Source organism: Salmo trutta, chromosome 27 (genome assembly GCF_901001165.1).
Source record: "Salmo trutta chromosome 27, fSalTru1.1, whole genome shotgun sequence".
NCBI lineage: Eukaryota > Metazoa > Chordata > Actinopteri > Salmoniformes > Salmonidae > Salmo > Salmo trutta.
In genome coordinates, this window is record NC_042983.1 from 39,893,439 (window position 1) to 39,914,062 (window position 20,624).

Here is a 20,624-nt window from a genome sequence, read left to right on the forward strand (position 1 = left end):
AGACAATTCCTTCAACTTCATGGCTTAGTTTTTGCTCTGACATGCACTGTCAACAGTGGGACCTTAAATAGACAGGTGTGTGCCTTTCCAAATCATGTCCAATCAATTGAATTTACCACAAGTAGAATCTTATCAAGTTGTAAAAACATCTCAAGGATGATCAATGGAAACAGGATGCACCTGAGCTCAATTTAGAGTCTCATAGCAAAGGGTCTGAATACTTATGTAAATAAGGTATTTATGTTTTTTATTTGTAATACATTTGCAAAAAATTCTAAAAACCTGTTTTTGCTTTGTCATTTTGGGATATTGACTGTATATTGCTGAGGATTTAAAAAAAAATCAATTTAGAATAAGGCTGTAATGTAACAAAATGTGGAAAAAGTGAAGGGGTCTGAATACTTTCCGAAGGCACTGTATATGGTGGGGTCAATGGAAGGTGGATAAGAACTAGGGGTATGGAAAGTGACTGAGTGAGGAAAAAGGCAAATCACCTGGTTGTGGTCACTGATAAGGTTGGATAGCCATGGATTAGGGAGGAGTGAGGAATTCAGGCCGAGGTCAGGTCAGATGAATTGAGAACACACCACTTAAGTTCCTGTTTAGCTACAGAGATTTATTGGCTGTCTAGAGTTGACTCCGCCTAGTAGGAGGGTATAAATACTTGTGATGGTGTAAACATGTGTTTGTCTTTTCAGCTGTTTGACCCAGTGGGTGAATAAACTTGGTTTGAGCTTTCACTAGTTGTCCGTTAGTTTTTCATTCTGTTTGTCAGAAGCTAACACTAAAGTCAGTCGGGAACTGAAGGAAGGTTCTCACCAATCTGGCAACCCAGTCACTTTATAGTCAGTAGGGAACAGCAGACGCTTTTCAACCTGGCAAACCACTATCACTATAGTTAGCAGGGAAATGCAGGATTAGCAATCTGGCAACAAACTATCACTACAGTCAGTAGAGGAATGTGGATTACCAATCTGGCAACAAACTCTCACTATAGTCAGTGGAGAAATGTGGATTACCAATCTGGTAACAAAGTCTCACTATAGTCAGTAGAGAAATGCGGATTACCAATCTGGCAACAAACTCTCACTATAGTCAGTGGAGAAATGTGGATTACCAATCTGGCAACAAACTCTCGCTATAGTCAGTACGGAAACAGGCTGTCACCAATCTAGCAATTCACTATCACTATAGTTAGTAAGAAACAGCAAGCTCACACCAACCTCACAACCGACCATAATTCTAGTCAGAAGGGAAACAGGTTGGCGCTTACCAATTTGGCATCTCCATAGGTAGTTTATGGTAACACTAGCGAGTCCCTGGGCCTATTAGACTGAATACACATTGCTAGCCAGCAGCCAGTTGCTCATAAATCACAGTCGTCTGACTGCGACTGGCAGGGGACTAAGCCGGTGGCGGAGCCAAAATGGACATTCATCTCAGTTGCAGTGGCACTACTAGTGCTGTTGGCTAGGATCCCAAGGGCCATTAAGACTGGCCTCTGACTGCGTCTGGGCTCTCTCATCTGGCTAAGACTGGGCTCGTATTCAAAACACGTCCTGAAGTAGGAGTAGGATCCCCTTTCCAGAACACAGCACTGCTACTCTGAGACTCCCTGTGAATAATATAGACCTGGATATCATGCTATGGTCATGTTGTGGTGGGTCTCTCACACAGCTTTTAAGACTCACACACTGCAGAGTTTACCAAGCAGCAAGCACAATAACAAAGAGTCTTACCCCGAAGTTGGAGGCATTGAAGCGGTCACATGCGGAGACGTTGGTGATGGCTGTAGGATGGGCGTAGAAGGAATTGATATTGGCCAACAGAGTACTCATCACAGCAGGAATACCAGATAACATGTACTTAGAGGACAGACAGGCAAAGTGACTGGAGAGAGATAGAGAGAGGGAGAGACAGAGAAAGGGAGAGAGAGAGGGGGGTGAGATGAAGAGAGAGATAACGAGAGAGAAAGAAAGAAAAATAATGTGTTATTTCTCCATCCGCCATCTCCTAAATGTCACATAGTGAGAGATTGATTGCAATGAAATCCTGACTGTGTCTGTAATGGGTAGGTGTACTGTACTCCTCAGTGTTATTGACGAATGTACTGTACTCCTCAGTGTTATTGATGTGTACTGTACTCCTCAGTGTTATTGATGTGTACTGTACTCCTCAGTGTTATCGATGAGTGTACTGTACTCCTCAGTGTTATCGATGAGTGTACTGCACTCCTCAGTGTTATTGACGAGTGTACTGTACTCCTCAGTGTTATTGATGAGTGTACTGTACTCCTCAGTGTTATTGACGAGTGTACTGTACTCCTCAGTGTTATTGACGAATGTACTGTACTCCTCAGTGTTATTGATGTGTACTGTACTCCTCAGTGTTATTGATGTGTACTGTACTCCTCAGTGTTATCGATGAGTGTACTGTACTCCTCAGTGTTATCGATGAGTGTACTGCACTCCTCAGTGTTATTGACGCGTGTACTGTACTCCTCAGTGTTATTGATGTGTACTGTACTCCTCAGTGTTATTGATGTGTACTGTACTCCTCAGTGTTATTGATGAGTGTACTGCACTCCTCAGTGTTATTGACGAGTGTACTGCACTCCTCAGTGTTATTGATGAGTGTACTGCACTCCTCAGTGTTATTGATGAGTGTACTGTACTCCTCAGTGTTATTGATGAGTGTACTGCACTCCTCAGTGTTATTGACGAGTGTACTGCACTCCTCAGTGTTATCGATGAGTGTACTGCACTCCTCAGTGTTATTGATGTGTACTGTACTCCTCAGTGTTATTGACGAGTGTACTGCACTCCTCAGTGTTATTGACGAGTGTACTGCACTCCTCAGTGTTATTGACGAGTGTACTGTACTCCTCAGTGTTTTTGATGTGTACTGTACTCCTCAGTGTTATTGATGAGTGTACTGCACTCCTCAGTGTTATTGACGAGTGTACTGCACTCCTCAGTGTTATTGATGAGTGTACTGTACTCCTCAGTGTTATTGACGAGTGTACTGTACTCCTCAGTGTTATCGATGAGTGTACTGCACTCCTCAGTGTTATTGACGAGTGTACTGTACTCCTCAGTGTTATTGATGTGTACTGTACTCCTCAGTGTTATTGACGAGTGTACTGCACTCCTCAGTGTTATTGACGAGTGTACTGTACTCCTCAGTGTTATTGATGTGTACTGTACTCCTCAGTGTTATTGATGAGTGTACTGCACTCCTCAGTGTTATTGACGAGTGTACTGTACTCCTCAGTGTTATTGACGAGTGTACTGTACTCCTCAGTGTTATTGACGAGTGTACTGCACTCCTCAGTGTTATTGACGAGTGTACTGTACTCCTCAGTGTTATTGATGTGTACTGTACTCCTCAGTGTTATTGATGAGTGTACTGCACTCCTCAGTGTTATTGACGAGTGTACTGTACTCCTCAGTGTTATTGACGAGTGTACTGTACTCCTCAGTGTTATTGATGAGTGTACTGCACTCCTCAGTGTTATTGATGAGTGTACTGCACTCCTCAGTGTTATTGATGAGTGTACTGTACTCCTCAGGCTACCTGTCAAAGAATGGAACCTTGGAAGCCTGGGGCAATTGTGCCGTCATGGGGTTCACACACACACTAAGTTCTTGGACTCACGTCATGGCCTGGTAGATGGCCTCGATGCCGTAGCGCAAGGCGAACTCGTCTACGATATCCTGATGCACCTCCTCAAAGTAGACCTTCCATGCATCATCTCCATAGGCAACAGGCACCTTCACTACCCCTTGACCCACGACATCAGTAGAGTAATGGAACATGTTCTACAGGGGGGAGAGAGGAGGGAGAGAGAGAGGAGGGGGAGAGAGAGAAAGAAAGAGAGATAGAGGGAGAGAGAGAGAAAAAGAGATAGAGGGAGAGAGAAAGAGGAGGGAGAGAGAGAAAGAGAGAGAGATAGGGGGAGACAGAGAGATAGGGAGAGGGAGAGAGGGAGAGGGAGAGAGAGAGGAGGGGGAGAGAGAGAAATAGAAAGAGAGCGAGAGGAGGGAGAGAGAAGAGAGAGAGAAGAGAGAGAGGAGGGAGAGAGAGGAGGGGGAGAGCGAGAGGAGGGAGAGGAGGGGGAGAGAGATGAGGGAGAGGGAGAAAGAGAGAGCGAGAGTGAGAGAAAGAGAGAGCAGAAGAGAGAGAAAGAGAGAGAGAAAAAGCAGAAGAGAGAAAGAGAGAGAGAGAGGAGAGAGCGAGAGAGAGGGAGAGAGAGCGAGAGAGGAGGGAGTTTCCTTTGTTTCTATGCTTTCTGTAGTCACTGTTGTGTGTGTGTATAAACAAAATATCTATACAATTTATACACTCTATAACATGTGGTGTGTTACCTCATGCAGGCTGGTGTTCTGAGCGTGGTAAGGTGTATTACCTCATGCAGGCTGGTGTTCTGAGCGTGGTAAGGTGTGTTACCTCATGCAGGCTGGTGTACTGAGCGTGGTAAGGTGTGAGTTACCTCATGCAGGCTGGTGTTCTGAGCGTGGTAAGGTGTATTACCTCATGCAGGCTGGTGTTCTGAGCGTGGTAAGGTGTGTTACCTCATGCAGGCTGGTGTACTGAGCGTGGTAAGGTGTGTGTTACCTCATGCAGGCTGGTGTTCTGAGCGTGGTAAGGTGTGTTAACTCATGCAGGCTGGTGTACTGAGCGTGGTAAGGTGTGTGTTACCTCATGCAGGCTGGTGTTCTGAGCGTGGTAAGGTGTGTGTTACCTCATGCAGGCTGGTGTTCTGAGCGTGGTAAGGTGTGTTACCTCATGCAGGCTGGTGTACTGAGCGTGGTAAGGTGTATTACCTCATGCAGGCTGGTGTACTGAGCGTGGTAAGGTGTGTTACCTCATGCAGGCTGGTGTACTGAGCGTGGTAAGGTGTGTTACCTCATGCAGGCTGGTGTACTGAGCGTGGTAAGGTGTGTTACCTCATGCAGGCTGGTGTTCTGAGCGTGGTAAGGTGTGTTACCTCATGCAGGCTGGTGTTCTGAGCGTGGTAAGGTGTGTTACCTCATGCAGGCTGGTGTTCTGAGCGTGGTAAGGTGTATTACCTCATGCAGGCTGGTGTTCTGAGCGTGGTAAGGTGTATTACCTCATGCAGGCTGGTGTACTGAGCGTGGTAAGGTGTGTTACCTCATGCAGGCTGGTGTTCTGAGCGTGGTAAGGTGTATTACCTCATGCAGGCTGGTGTACTGAGCGTGGTAAGGTGTGTTACCTCATGCAGGCTGGTGTTCTGAGCGTGGTAAGGTGTGTTACCTCATGCAGGCTGGTGTACTGAGCGTGGTAAGGTGTGTTACCTCATGCAGGCTGGTGTTCTGAGCGTGGTAAGGTGTGTGTTACCTCATGCAGGCTGGTGTTCTGAGCGTGGTAAGGTGTGTGTTACCTCATGCAGGCTGGTGTTCTGAGCGTGGTAAGGTGTGTTACCTCATGCAGGCTGGTGTACTGAGCGTGGTAAGGTGTATTACCTCATGCAGGCTGGTGTACTGAGCGTGGTAAGGTGTGTTACCTCATGCAGGCTGGTGTACTGAGCGTGGTAAGGTGTGTTACCTCATGCAGGCTGGTGTACTGAGCGTGGTAAGGTGTGTTACCTCATGCAGGCTGGTGTACTGAGCGTGGTAAGGTGTATTACCTCATGCAGGCTGGTGTTCTGAGCGTGGTAAGGTGTGTTACCTCATGCAGGCTGGTGTTCTGAGCGTGGTAAGGTGTATTACCTCATGCAGGCTGGTGTACTGAGCGTGGTAAGGTGTGTTACCTCATGCAGGCTGGTGTTCTGAGCGTGGTAAGGTGTGTTACCTCATGCAGGCTGGTTTACTGAGCGTGGTAAGGTGTGTGTTACCTCATGCAGGCTGGTGTACTGAGCGTGGTAAGGTGTGTGTTACCTCATGCAGGCTGGTGTACTGAGCGTGGTATGACGCTACTTTCTCCTCCCCTTCAATCTCCACACTGATCTGTAACCTGATGGCCCCAGACACCGCTGATTTATCAGTCCTCTTCTCTGTAGGGAGAGAGAGACAGATACACACTGTCAGAGACAGACAGACAGATACACACCGTTAGAGACAGACAGATACACACCGTCGGAGACAGACAGATACACACCGTCAGAGACAGACAGACAGACAGACAGATTCACACCGTCAGAGACAGACAGACAGATACACACCGTCAGAGACAGACAGACAGATTCACACCGTCAGAGACAGACAGACAGACAGACAGATTCACACCGTCAGAGACAGACAGACAGATACACACCGTCAGAGACAGACAGACAGATTCACACCGTCAGAGACAGACAGACAGATTCACACCGTCAGAGACAGACAGACAGATTCACACCGTCAGAGACAGACAGACAGATTCACACCGTCAGAGACAGACAGACAGATTCACACCGTCAAAGACAGACAGACAGATTCACTCCGTCAAAGACAGACAGACAGATTCACTCCGTCAAAGACAGACAGACAGATTCACACCGTCAGAGACAGACAGATTCACACCGTCAGAGACAGACAGATTCACACCGTCAGAGACAGACAGACAGATTCACACCGTCAGAGACAGACAGACAGATTCACACCGTCAGAGACAGACAGACAGATTCACACCGTCAGAGACAGACAGACAGATTCACACCGTCAGATACAGACATACACAGCTTAAAGAAGATGAACGGACAAAGTGAGAGAGTTAAAACATGTGCAAGGACACAATCAAAGGAGGGAGACAATGAGTCAGTTAGACAGTGACAAATGTGACAAATGTTGTGATTGGTTTGGTGCTTAGTCCTCTTTAGCAATATTTCTCTGAAATATTTCCCTCTCTCCCTCCCTCAGCCACCCAAGGCAGATGCTTCTGAATATTCATCAGTGGAGACGACTCTACTGGCTCCCCTCAATATGTTAAACAGCTGCTGCCAATCAGAGTGCTCTATCTGGTCTCAGCTCATTAATATTCATGAGGCAAAGCGACACAGTCTGCCCTGTTGCTAGGGACACACATTTAACTGAGAGAGATAGAGAGAGGAAGAGGGAGAGAAAGACAAAGAGAAAGAGAAAGAGAGAGAGGGAGGGTGAGAGAAAGAGAGAGAGAGTCAACAGCAGAGCCTGGACCTGCTAGAGCAGTACTGCCAGACCTGGGCCCTGGCAGTAAACCCAAAAATTATTAAAATAATGATTTTCCAGAGAAGATCCAGATCTCAGGGAATTAGACCAAAGTTCTCAATTGGTACAAAATATATAGAGTACTGTACACACTACAATTACTTAGGTTTAAAAATAAGCTCAACTGGACACCTTAATGAGGCAGTGAATGAACTGAGAGAGAAAGCACGCAGGGCATTCTACGCCATTAATAAACAAATTCAAATTGAATTACCTCCAAAAATTATGCTAAAACTATTTGAATGTGTCATTGAACCAATTGCACTTTATGGCAGTGAGGTGTGGGGTCCACTTGCAAAACAAGATTTCACCAAATTGGACAAACACCTCATTGAAACCCTGCATGCAGAGTTCTGTAAGATTCTCCTACATGTCTAGGACTACAAACAATGCATGCATGGCAGAAGTAAGCCAATATACACTAATAATGCAAAATCAAAAAAGAGCAAGTAAGTTTTGGAAACATCTAAAATACATATCATTACCAAGCCCTGCAATGCCAAGAGCTAGGCAAAGAAAAGAGTCCCCTCATCCAGCTGGTCCTGGGGCTGAGTTCACAAACCTGTTCTACTAACACACTGAAGCCTCAGGACCAGAACATGCAATCAATCAGAATAAAACAAATTATAACACAGTCAAAACAAAACTAAAACAAAGCTTATTGGGAAACACAAGCACAAACACAAAGCAAAATGCAGTGCTATCTGGCCCTAAATCGACAGTACATCGTGGCTAAATATTTGACCATGGTTACTGATCAAAACCTTAGAAAGTCCTTGACAAAGTATAGGCTCAGTGAGCACCGCTGTGCCATTGAGAAGGGTAGACACAGGAAAACCTGGCTCCCTGTAGAGGAAAGGCTGTGCAAATACTGCACAACAGCAGAACCTGAAACGGAGCTGCATTTCCTGACAAAATGTCAAAAATATAAAACAATTAGAGAGTGTCATTTTCCCAAATTTGAAACCCTTATTCAAGGTTTCAAAGACCTCTCTGATGAGGATAGGCTACCCGTCCTGTTGGGGGAGGACGCAGAGAGCTGTGGGTTGGCAGCGCACTACATTGCTGCCTGCCATAAATTGAGGGACAGTGTCTGACAGACCAATCAACCTGCACATGTCCTCTACTGTATGATTATTGTTATTGTTGAATGTATGGTTATTTTGACCCTTGGTTATTGTTGTTACTGTTGTCCCATTGACAATATTGATTCTCATTTTATTTATTTTTATATTGTAAATATCCAAAATAAGCTTTGGCAATATGTACATTGTTATGTCATGCCAATAAAGCGAATTGAATTGAGAGAGAGAGAGAGAGAGAGAGAGAGAGAGAGAGAGAGAGAGAGAGAGAGAGAGAGAGAGAGGGAGAGAAGGGGAGAGAGAGAGGGAGAGGAAGAGGGAGACAGAGAGAGAGGGAGAGAAGGGGAGAGAGAGAGGGAGAGGAAGAGGGAGACAGAGAGGGAGAGGGAGAGGAAGACAGAGAGAGAGAGGAAGAGGGAGAGGGAGAGAAGGGAAGAGGGAGAGAAGGGAAGAGGAGAGAGAGGGGAAGAGGGACAGGGAGAGGGAGAGAAAGAGAGAGAGAGAGAGAGAGAAGGGGAGAGAGAGAGGGAGAGGAAGAGGGAGACAGAGAGAGAGAAGGGGAGAGAGAGAGGGAGAGGAAGAGGGAGACAGAGAGGGAGAGGAAGAGGGAGACAGAGAGGGAGAGGAAGAGGGAGACAGAGAGGGAGAGGAAGAGGGAGACAGAGAGGGAGAGGAAGAGGGAGACAGAGAGGGAGAGGAAGAGGGAGACAGAGAGAGAGAGGAAGAGGGAGACAGAGAGAGAGGAAGAGGGAGAGGGAGAGAAGGGAAGAGAAGGGAAGAGGGAGAGAAGGGAAGAGGAGAGAGAGGGGAAGAGGGACAGGGAGAGGGAGAGAAAGAGAGGGCGAGAGAGAGACAGGGGGCGAGGGAGAGAGGGAGAGAGAGAGATCCACAGTGTTCACACTTGTGCAACAACTTAACATGCAGTGCAACTCCCCAGCATACAACCATATTAACACATGTATTATTAAAAGTGTAGTCTGTTTAACACAACCAAGCAACAAAAAGCCTAAAGGGGAGACTGGCCTGGCTAGTTACTACTTAGTAGATAATCGCTCCATCAGTGTGAGTGAATGATGCAGGCGGGTGGACGGAGACAGACAGACAGACAGACAGACAGGCAGGCAGGCAGGCAGGCAGGCAGGCAGGCAGGCAGGCAGGCAGGCAGGTAGGTAGGTAGGTACCAGTGGAGGCTGCTGAGGAGACGACAGCTCATAATAATGGTTGGAATGGAGTCAATGGAGTGGTATCAACCCATCAAAGATCCATGTGTTTGATACCACTCAATTGACTTCATTAGTATGAGCTGTCCTCAGTGGCAAGGTAGCTGTGGGTAGGTAGGTAGGTAGGTAGGTAGGTAGGCAGGTAGGTAGGCAGGCAGGCAGGCAGGCAGGCAGGCAGGCAGGCAGGCAGGCAGGCAGGCAGGTAGGTAGGTACGTAGGTATGTAGGTACGTAGGTAGGTAGGTAGGTAGGTAGGTTTGTACGTAGGTAGGTAGGTAGGTAGGTAGGTAGGTAGGTGACTCCGTACCCAGGTTGTACCAGACGTCCATCTCTCCGCTGAGTGTTCTGACCTCAATGATGCTCTGACCCAGGAAGTCATCTGACTCTCTCTTGAGACGCTGTTTCACCCTGGACTTAATGTCATCATCCTCGTCCCAAACACGCAGCTTGATACGGTCTGACGTGTTGTGGCACTCACTGGGGATGAGGGGTTAATACGGTGATGTCATTATTCAGTCTTTATACATTTATACATTGACATTTATGACTCAACATTTAACAAAAGAAAAAGCTGAAAATTCTTCAACATAACAGCGGGGGAGTAGTGAGGAGAAAAGAGGAGGGAGGAAGAGGATTGTGAGAGATGTAGGCACATAGGGTGAGGTCAAAGGAGGAGAAGGGAAGGGTTGAAGATGAAGCGGACGAGGAGGATTAGGAAGGAGAGGGAGAGAAGAGAGCGTAAAGAAGAAGAGGAGGAGCAGAAGGAAAAGTCTTACAAGTGGAACGTCTCCTCCCAGACAGGGTTGAGGTTTCCGTAGATGGTCTTGGTTCTCTTCTTGGTCTTCCCCACCTGGATGGTCACATAGGGGTCACTGGAGCCGGTCCTGTCTTTAGCCTGGAGACCCTGAGCACTGACAACTAACACACACACACACACACACACACGGGCGCACATACGTACACACAGACACACACAAGTTATTAGTCACACACACTTACATAGATCTGTGACCATGTCTGTCTGTCTGTCTGTCTGTCTGTCTGTCTGTCTGTCTGTCTGTCTGTCTGTCTGTCTGTCTGTCTGTCTGTCTGTCTGTCTGTCTGTCTGTCTGTCTGTCTGTCTGTCTGTCTGTACACTGACACCAAGTAGTAGCAGGCTTTACTCAGCAGGCTGCTTCACCTCGGTAACTTCCCTACAACTAAACATAACCCTCTAGTACATTAATTAAGGTTATCAAATGTTTATCAGACAGGTGGTTGTTACTGTGGCTATCTGAGTACCAATCCAGTCACTACAGCAGGAAAAAGTTATAAGGTGTTAAAATCACCTAGTCATTTTAAAACATGGTTAAAAAGTGCTGTGTAATAATAGTGTAATATCTATTCAAACGTAACCACTAAAGACTTCTCCTCACCTTCTGGGAAAGGTACACAGGTACTATACTGTCTTGTCAACTTCAACAGCATGAATAAAACGAGATACACTCACACCCAGCAGGATATGCTGTTGGGACGGTGTGGTGGAGTGCTGTTGGGGTGGTGTGGTGCTGTTGGGGCGGTGTGGTGGGGTTCTGTTGGGGCGGTGTGGTGGCGTGCTGTTGGGGCGGTGTGGTGGGGGGCTGTTGGGGCGGTGTGGTGTGGTGCTGTTGGGGCGGTGTGGTGGGGTTCTGTTGGGGCGGTGTGGTGGGGTGCTGTTGGGGCGGTGTGGTGGGGTTCTGTTGGGGCGGTGTGGTGTGGTGCTGTTGGGGCGGTGTGGTGTGGTGCTGTTGGGGCGGTGTGGTGTGGTGCTGTTGGGGCGGTGTGGTGGGGTTCTGTTGGGGCGGTGTGGTGGGGTGCTGTTGGGGCGGTGTGGTGGGGTGCTGTTGGGGCGGTGTGGTGGGGTGCTGTTGGGGCGGTGTGGAGTGGTGCTGTTGGGGCGGTGTGGTGGGGTTCTGTTGGTGTGGTGGGGTGGGGGGCTGTTGGGGCGGTGCTGTTAGTGTGGTGCTGTTGGGGCGGTGTGGTGGGGTGCTGTTGGTGTGGTGGGGTGGGGTGCTGTTGGTGTGGTGGGGAGGGGGGCTGTTGGGGCGGTGTGGGGAGGTGCTGTGGGGAGGTGTGGGTTGGTGCTGTGGCGAGGTGTGGTGGGGTACTGTTGGGGCGGTGTGGTGGGGTGCTGTTGGGGAGGTGTGGTGGGGTGGTGTGGTGGGGTGGGGTGGGGGGCTGTTGGGGCGGTGTGGGGAGGTGATGTGGGGTGGTGTGGTGTGGTGGGGTGCTTTTGGTGTGGTGGGGTGCTGTTGGTGTGGTGGGGTGGGGTGCTGTGGGGAGGTGTGGGGGGGGGCGCTGTGGGGCGGTGTGGTGGGGTGCTGTTGGGGAGGTGTGGGGAGGTGCTGTGGGGAGGTGTGGGTTGGTGCTGTGGGGAGGTGTGGTGGGGTACTGTTTGGGCAGTGTGGTGGGGTGCTGTTGGGGAGGTGTGGTGGGGTGGTGTGGTGTGGTGTGGTGGGGTGGGGGGCTGTTGGGGCGGTATGGGGAAGTGATGTGGGGTGGTGTGGTGTGGTGGAGTGCTGTTGGTGTGGTGGGGTGGGGTGCTGTGGGGAGGTGTGGGGGGGGGCGCTGTGGGGCGGTGTGGTGGGGTGCTGTTGGGGAGGTGTGGTGGGTTCTGTTGGGGCGGTGTGGTGGGGTGCTGTTGGGGCGGTGTGGTGGGGTGCTGTTGGGGCGGTGTGGTGGGGTGCTGTTGGGGCGGTGTGGTGGGGTGCTGTTGGGCGGTGTGGTGGGGTGCTGTTGGGGCGGTGTGGTGCTGTTGGGGCGGTGTGGTGTGGTGCTGTTGGGGCGGTGTGGTGGGGTTCTGTTGGTGTGGTGGGGTGGGGGGCTGTTGGGGCGGTGCTGTTGGTGTGGTGCTGTTGGGGCGGTGTGGTGGGGTGCTGTTGGTGTGGTGTGGTGGGGTGCTGTTGGGACGGTGTGGTGGGGTACTGTTGGGGCGGTGTGGGTTGGTGCTGTGAGGAGGTGTGGTGGGGTACTGTTTGGGCAGTGTGGTGGGGTGCTGTTGGGGAGGTGTGGTGGGGTGGTGTGGTGTGGTGGGGTGGGGTGGGGGGCTGTTGGGGCGGTATGGGGAGGTGTGGTGGGGTGGTGTGGTGTGGTGGGGTGCTGGTGGTGTGGTGGGGTGCTGTTGGTGTGGTGGGGTGGGGTGCTGTGGGGAGGTGTGGGGGGGGCGCTGTGGGGCGGTGTGGTGGGGTGCTGTTGGGGAGGTGTGGTGGGGTGCTGTTGGGGAGGTGGTGGGGTGCTGTTGGGGAGGTGTTGTGGGTGCTGTTGGGGAGGTGTTGTGGGTGCTGTTGGGGAGGTGTTGTGGGTGCTGTTGGGGCGTTGTGGTGCTGTGGGGAGGTGTGGTGCTGTGGGGAGGTGTGGTGCTGTGGGGAGGTGTGGTGGGGTGCTGTGGGGAGGTGGAGGTGGGGTACTGTGGGGCGGTGTGGTGGGGTACTGTGGGGAGGTGTGGTGTGGTGCTGTGGGGAGGTGTGGTGGGGTGCTGTTGGGGTGGTGTGGTGGGGTACTGTGGGGCGGTGTGGTGGGGTAATGTGGGGCGGTGCTGTGGGGAGGTGTGGTGTGGTGCTGTGGGGAGGTGTGGTGGGGTGTTGTGGGGAGGTGCTGTGGGGTGTTGTTGGGGCACTGTTGTGGTGGGGTACTGTGGGGCGGTGTGGTGGGGTAATGTGGGGCGGTGCTGTGGGGAGGTGTGGTGTGGTGCTGTGGGGAGGTGTGGTGGGGTGTTGTGGGGAGGTGCTGTGGGGTGTTGTTGGGGCACTGTTGTGGTGGGGTACTGTGGGGCGGTGTGGTGGGGTGCTGTTGGGGCGGTGTGGTGGGGTAATGTGGGGCGGTGTGGTGGGGTGTTGTTGGGGCGGCGTGGTGGGGTGCTGTTGGGGCGGTGTGGTGGGGTGCTGTTGGGGCGGTGTGGTGGGGTACTGTGGGGCGGTGTGGTGGGGTGCTGTTGGGGCGGTGTGGTGGGGTGCTGTTGGGACGTTGTGGTGGGGTGCTGTTGGGGCGGTGTGGTGGGGTAACGTGGGGCGGTGTGGTGTGGTGGGGTAATGTGGGGCGGTGTGGTGGGGTAATGTGGGGCGGTGTGGTGGGGTAATGTTGGGGCGGTGTGGTGGGGTGCTGTTGGGGTGGTGTGGTGGGGTAACGTGGGGCGGTGTGGTGGGGTAATGTTGGGGCGGTGTGGTGGGGTAACGTGTGGCGGTGTGGTGTGGTGGGGTAATGTGGGGCGGTGTGGTGGGGTAATGTGGGGCGGTGTGGTGGGGTAACGTGGGGCGGTGTGGTGGGGTAACGTGGGGCGGTGTGATGGGGTGCTGTTGGGGCGGTGTGGTGGGGTAACGTGGGACGGTGTGGTGGGGTGCTGTTGGGGCGGTGTGGTGGGGTAACGTGGGGTGGTGTGGTGGGGTAATGTGGGACGGTGTGGTGGGGTGCTGTTGGGGCGGTGTGGTGGGGTGCTGTTGGGGCGGTGTGGTGGGGTAATGTGGGGCAGTGTGGTGGGGTAATGTGGGACGGTGTGGTGGGGTGCTGTTGGGGTGGTGTGGTGGGGTACTGTGGGGCGGTGTGGTGGGGTGCTGTTGGGGCGGTGTGGTGGGGCAACGTGGGGCGGTGTGGTGGGGTAATGTGGGGCGGTGTGGTGGGGTGCTGTTGGGGCGGTGTGGTGGGGTAATGTGGGGCGGTGTGGTGGGGTGCTGTTGGGGCGGTGTGGTGGGGCAACGTGGGGCGGTGTGGTGGGGTAATGTTGGGGCGGTGTGGTGGGGTGCTGTTGGGGCGGTGTGGTGGGGTACTGTTGGGGCGGTGTGGTGGGGTACTGTTGGGGCGGTGTGGTGGGGTACTGTTGGGGCGGTGTGGTGGGGTGCTGTTGGGACGGTGTGGTGGGGTACTGTTGGGGCGGTGTGGTGGGGTACTGTTGGGGCGGTGTGGTGGGGTACTGTTGGGGCGGTGTGGTGGGGTAATGTGGGGCGGTGTGGTGGGGTGCTGTTGGGGCGGTGTGGTACGGTAACGTGGGGCGGTGTGGTGGGGTGCTGTTGGGGCGGTGTGGTACGGTAACGTGGGGCGGTGTGGTGGGGTGCTGTTGGGGCGGTGTGGTGGGGTGCTGTTGGGGCAGTGTGGTGGGGTAACGTGGGGCGGTGTGGTGGGGTACTGTTGGGGCGGTGTGGTGCAGTGCGGTGCGGTGTGGTGCAGTGCGGTGCGGTGGGGTGTAGTGTTGTGGGGTGCTGTAGTTGCAGTGCTGTACTTTGTGGTTCGGTACAATACGTACTGGTGATGGTGATCTTGGCGGACCACTTGGAGGTTCCGTCTAACACGTTCTGTTTAATGGTCTTCATCTGCTGTGCATGGAGCAGCTTAGTGACGGCGAACACAGCCCTGATCTCCTCAAAGATCTCCGGCTTGTTCCTCTCCCTGATCTTCATTCTGTCTTTCATAGCTGCGATGATGTGCTGGTTCCGGTCCTCTGATCCTGTCTTAGAGCTCTTCTCAGCCGCCCCTGGAGAGAGGGAAGGAGTGATGGGAGGAGAGAGGAAAGGAAAGAGGGGAGTAGAGAAGGGAGGAGAGAGGAAGGAGAGGGGGGAGGAGAGAGGGGAGGAGAGAGGGAGGAGAGGGGGAGGTGAAGGGAAGTGGAAAGAGGGGAGGAGAGGAGGAGGAGAGAGGGGAAGAGAGGGGGAAGAGAGGAGAGGAGAGGGAGAGTTAAAGAAAAATTGAACAGCCTCAGCACTTCAACCCCAACCTCATCTTCCCTTCTACCCTTCCTTCACCCCTCCTATTCATCCTCTACTCACTCTGCAGACAGTCCGCATTTAGCAGCTCTTGGCACTTCTCGTGAACTTTGACCCCACACTCAGCACACCTCATGCCCTGGCGGGCGATGCCCCACAGCAGCCCCTCACACTCATAGCAGTAGGTGGGAGTGGTGGCGGTCCACACTTGGAAGGCATGGGGCGTTGTGCAGGAGATGGGGTAGATCAGAGCTTGCAGGGTTTTCTTATAAACGTGACTCTTCTGTAGGTGTGTAAGGGGGGAGAGGTACAGAGAAAGACAGAAGGATAGATAAGAAGGGGAGAGAGAAAGAGGTAGGGAGAGAGAGAAAGAGATAGGTAGGGAAACAGAGAGAGAGAGGTAGGGAGAGAGTTAGGGAGAGAGAGAGGTAGGGAGAGATAGAGAGGTAGGGAGCAAGAGAGAGAGAGAGCGAGAGAGCGAGAGAGAGAGAGGGAGAGAGAGAGAGAGAGAGAAAAAAAGATAAAATGAGAAAGTGAGAAATGTGTTTAGTCAGGTGCAGTAGGTGTCAGGGATAGTGGGTGGTGCAGAGCAGAGCAGAGTCGAGGTGCACACAGAACCGTAGGCTGAGGTATGAATACACACCAGGGAACTCAACCCTCTATTGTTTGTTTGGTTAGAACTGGAATGTTACAAAATATATGAGTCACTGTAAACCATCAAGAGAAGCAAGGTTAGGAGAAGAACTTATTCACGGAATGTGACAGGGATTGTTTTTATTTATTTTCTTTTTATTTAACTAGGCAAGTCAGTTAAGAACAAATTCTTATTTACAACGTCTGCCTACCCCGGCCGAACCCGGACGACGCTGGCCCAATTGTGCGCCGCCCGACGGGACTCCCAATCACGGCCAGATGTGATGCAGCCTGGATTCAAACCAGGGACTGCAGTGATGCCTGTTGCACTGAAATGCAGTGCCTTAGACCGCTGCGCCACTCGGGAGCCCTGCACCACTTGACCAAGGGATAGAGGTTAGGAGAGGACCTTCTTCTCAGAATGTGACAGGGATAGAGGTTAGGAGAGGACCTTCTTCTCAGAATGTGACAGGGATAGAGGTTAGGAGAGGACCTTCTTCTCAGAATGTGACAGGGATAGAGGTTAGGAGAGGACCTTCTTCTCAGAATGTGACAGGGATAGAGGAGAAGCACTCAACCAGGGAGTATTATAGCATGGATAGGGGAGGGGAATGGGAGAGGGACAGACAGAGAAGACAGACAGACAGACAGACAGACAGACAGACAGACAGACAGACAGACAGACAGACAGACAGACAGACAGACAGACAGACAGACAGAAAATTGGAAAACAAACAACAACATGAAGAGTTATCTATCCAAAACAGAGATGTAAACCACATCTTTTTGGCTCTATAACAAAGAACAAACAGAAAAAACATATATACATGATCAGAACAAATCTTAGAATCAACTATTAAAGATGAACAGAATGAACTACAGGACAAAATACCAACCCTCCAACCCATAAAGGCCACGGCTGTTGATGGTATGCTAAAAGAAATTATACAATATACAGACCACATATTCCAATTGTCTATACTTAAACTCTTTAACATCATCCTTAGCTCTGGCATCTTCCCCAATATTTGGAACCAAAGACTGATCACCCCAATCCACAAAAGTGATGACAAATTTGAGCCCAATAACTACAAACTACTGGGGGATATGCGTCAACAGCAACATGGGAAAATTCTCTGCATTACCATTAACAGCAGACTAGATCATTTCCACAGTGAAAACAATGTACTGAGCAAATGCTTTTTACCAAATTGCAGTACGACAGACCACGTACAGCGGCTTGCGAAAGTATTCACCCCCTTTGGCATTTTTCCTATTTTGTTGTCTTACAACCTGGAAATAAAACAGATTTTTTGGGGGGTTTGTATCATTTGATTTACACAACATGCCTACCACTTTGAAGATGCAAAATATGTTTTATTGTTAAACAAACATGAAATTAGTAGTTTATGTGTTGGGGGGCTAGGGTCAGTCTGTTATATCTGGAGTATTTCTCCTGTCTTATCCGGTGTCCTGTGTGAATTTAAGTATGCTCTCTCTAATTCTCTCTTTCTCTCTTTCTTTCTTTCTCTCGGAGGACCTGAGCCCTAGGACCATGCCTCAGGTCTACCTGGCATTATGACTCCTTGTTGTCCCCAGTCCACCTGGCCATGCTGCTGCACCAGTTTCAACTGTTCTGCCTGCGGCTATGGAACCCTGACCTGTTCACTGTGATTACTATTATTTGACCATGCTGGTCATTTATGAACATTTGAACATCTTGGCCATGTTCTGTTATAATCTCCACCCGGCACAGCCATAAGACGACTGGCCACCCCTCATAGCCTGGTTCCTCTCTAGGTTTCTTCCTAGGTTTTGGCCTTTCTAGGGAGTGTTTCATAGCCACCGTGCTTCTACACCTGCATTGCTTGCTGTTTGGGGTTTTAGGCTGGGTTTCTGTACAGCACTTTGATATATCAGCTGATGTACAGAAGGGCTACATAAATAAATACATTTGACTTGAAATTAGACAAGAAAAACAGAAGAGCATGCATAACTATTCACCCCCCCAAAGTCAATACTTTGTAGAAACACATTTTGCAGAAATTACACCTGCAAGTCTCTATAAGCTTGGCACATCTAGCCACTGGGATTTTTGCCCATTCTTCAAGGCAAAACTGCTCCAGCTCCATCAAGTTGGATGGGTTCCGCAATCTTTAAGTCATACCACAGATTCTCAATTGGATTGAGGTCTGGGCTTTGACTAGGCCATTCCAAGACATTTAAATGTTTCCCCTTAAACCACTCAAGTGTTGCTTTATCAGTATGCTTAGGGTCATTGTCCTGCTGGAAGGTGAACCTCAGTTCCAGTCTCAAATCTCTGGAAGACTGAAACAGATTTCCCTCAATAATTTCCCTGTATTTAACGCCATCCATCATTCCTTCAATTCTGACCAGTTTCCCAGTCCCTGCCGATGAAAAAGATGGGGATGGTATTCTCGGGGTGATGAGAGGTGTTGGGTTTGTGCCAGACATAGCATTTCCCTTGAAGGCCAAAAAGCTACATTTTATTCTCATCTGACCAGAGTACCTTATTCCATATGTTTTTGGAGTCTCCCACATACCTTTTGGCGAACACCAAACATGTTTGCTTATTATTTTCTTAAAGCAATTACTTTTTTTTGGACACTTCCGTAAAGCCCAGCTCTGTGGAGTGTACGGCTTAAGTGGTCCTGTGGACAGATACTCCAATCTCCGCTGTGGAGCTTTGCAGCTCCTTCAGGGTTACCTTTGGTCTCTTTGTTGCCTCTCTGATTAATGCCCTCCTTGCCCGGTCCGTGAGGTTTGGTGGGCAGCCCTCTCTTGGCAGGTTTGTTGTGGTTCCATATTCTTTCCATTTTTTTATAATGGATTTAAAGGCGTTCCATGGGATGTCCAAAGTTTCTGATATTTTTTTACAACCCAACCCTGATCTGTACCTCTCCACAACTTTGTCCCTGACCTGTTTGGAGAGCTCCTTGGTCTTGGTGGTGCCGCTTGCTTGGTGGTGCCCCTTGCTTAGTGGTGTTGCAGACTCTGGGGCCTTTCAGAACAGGTGTATATATACTGAGATCATGTGACAGATCATGTGACACTTAGATTGCACACAGGTGGACTTTATTTATCTAATTATGTGACTTCTGAAGGTAATTGGTTGCACCAGATCTTATTCAGGTGCTTCATAGCAAAGGGGGTGAATACATATGCACGCACCACTTTTCCGTTTATTAAAAAAATAATAATTGTTGTTGAAACAAGTACTTTTTTGTGTGTATGTCCATTACATGAAATCCCCGAAAATCTATTTAAATTACAGGTTTTAATGCATCAAAATAGGAAAAACTCCACGGGGATGAATACTTTTGCAAGGCACCGTATTCATCATGCACACTCTTATTTACAAACAAACAAAACAAAACAAAAGCATAGTCTTCTCATGCTTTGTTGATTTCAAAACAGCTTTTGACTCAATTTGGCATGAGGGTCTGATATACAAATGATTGGAAAGTGGTGTTGGGGAAAAACACACAACATTATAAAATCCATGTACACAAACAAGTGTTTCCACATATAAACAGTTGAAGTCGGAAGTTAACATACACCTTAGCCAAACACATTTAAACTCAGTTTTTCACAATTCCTGACATTTAATTCTAGTAAGAATTCCCTGTTTTAGGTCATGTTATGACTTGACTATCGAGGTCTAAACCAGATCACGGTGAGGTACAGTTACCCGCTACCGATCATCGCCACAGCGATTGAGTCAATGCACGGGGCACGCTTCTTCACCAAATTAGATCTCAGGAGAGCTTACAACCCGGTGCGTATCCCGTACAGCTATTTACGCATACCTGACAGGTCAGTTAGGATCACCACTTAATTTTAAGAATGTCAAATGTAAGAATGATAGTAGAGAGAATGATTTATTTCAGCTTTTATTTATTTCATAACATTCCCAGTGGGTCAGAAGTTTACATACACTCAATTAGTATAAGGTAGCATTGCCTTTAAATTGTTTAATTTGGGTCAAACATTTAGGGTAGCCTTCCACAAGCTTCCCACAATAAGTTGGGTGAATTTTGGCCCATTCCTCCTGACAGAGCTGGTGTAACTGAGTCAGGTTTGTAGGCCTCCTTGCTTGCACACGCTTTTTCAGTTCTGACCACAAATTTTCTATGGGATTGAGGTCAGGGCTTTGTGATGGCCACTACAATACCTTGACTTTGTTGTCCTTAAGCCATTTTGCCAGAACTTTGGAAGTATGCTTGGAGTCATTGTCCATTTGGAAGACCCATTTGCAACCAAGCTTTAACTTCCTGACTGATGTCTTGAGATGTTGCTTCAATATATCCACATCATTTTCCTACCTCACGATGCCATCTATTTTGTGAAGTGCACCAGTCACTCCTGCAGCAAAGCACCTCCACAACATGATGCTGCCACCACGTGCTTCACGGTTGGGATGGTGTTCTTCAGCCTGCAAGCCTCCCCCTTTTTCTTCCGAACATAACGATGGTCATTATGGCCAAACAGTATGATCTTTGTCCCCATGTGCAGTTGTAAACCGTAGTCTGGCTTTTTTATGGTGGTTTGGAGCACTGGCTTCTTCCTTGCTGAGCGATATAGGACTTGTTTTACTGTGGATATAGATACTTTTGTACCTGTTTCTGTCACGTCCTGACCAGTAAAAGGGGTTATTTGTTATTGTAGTTTGGTCAGGGCGTGGCAGGGGGTGTTTTTCTGTGGGTTTTGGGGCTATGTTCTAGGTTCTTCTATTTCTATGTTTATTCTAGGGTATCTATTTCTATGTTGGATT

At 49.7% G+C, this 20,624-nt stretch overlaps 1 protein-coding gene across 3 annotated transcripts in view; it reads right to left on the reverse strand.

Moving 5' to 3' along the window:
• Positions 1-20,624, reverse strand: part of LOC115165021 (protein unc-13 homolog B) — a 108,501-nt gene that overhangs the window by 54,204 nt on the left and 33,673 nt on the right. For all 3 annotated transcript variants that reach the window (XM_029718034.1, XM_029718035.1, XM_029718033.1), the window contains exons 7-13: positions 15,260-15,479; positions 14,740-14,967; positions 10,265-10,406; positions 9,796-9,965; positions 5,901-6,016; positions 3,658-3,821; positions 1,740-1,890 (exon numbers count right to left, since the gene is read on the reverse strand). In XM_029718034.1, the coding sequence (XP_029573894.1) occupies positions 1,740-1,890; positions 3,658-3,821; positions 5,901-6,016; positions 9,796-9,965; positions 10,265-10,406; positions 14,740-14,967; positions 15,260-15,479 (1,191 nt within the window). The remainder of the gene's footprint in view (positions 1-1,739; positions 1,891-3,657; positions 3,822-5,900; positions 6,017-9,795; positions 9,966-10,264; positions 10,407-14,739; positions 14,968-15,259; positions 15,480-20,624) is intronic.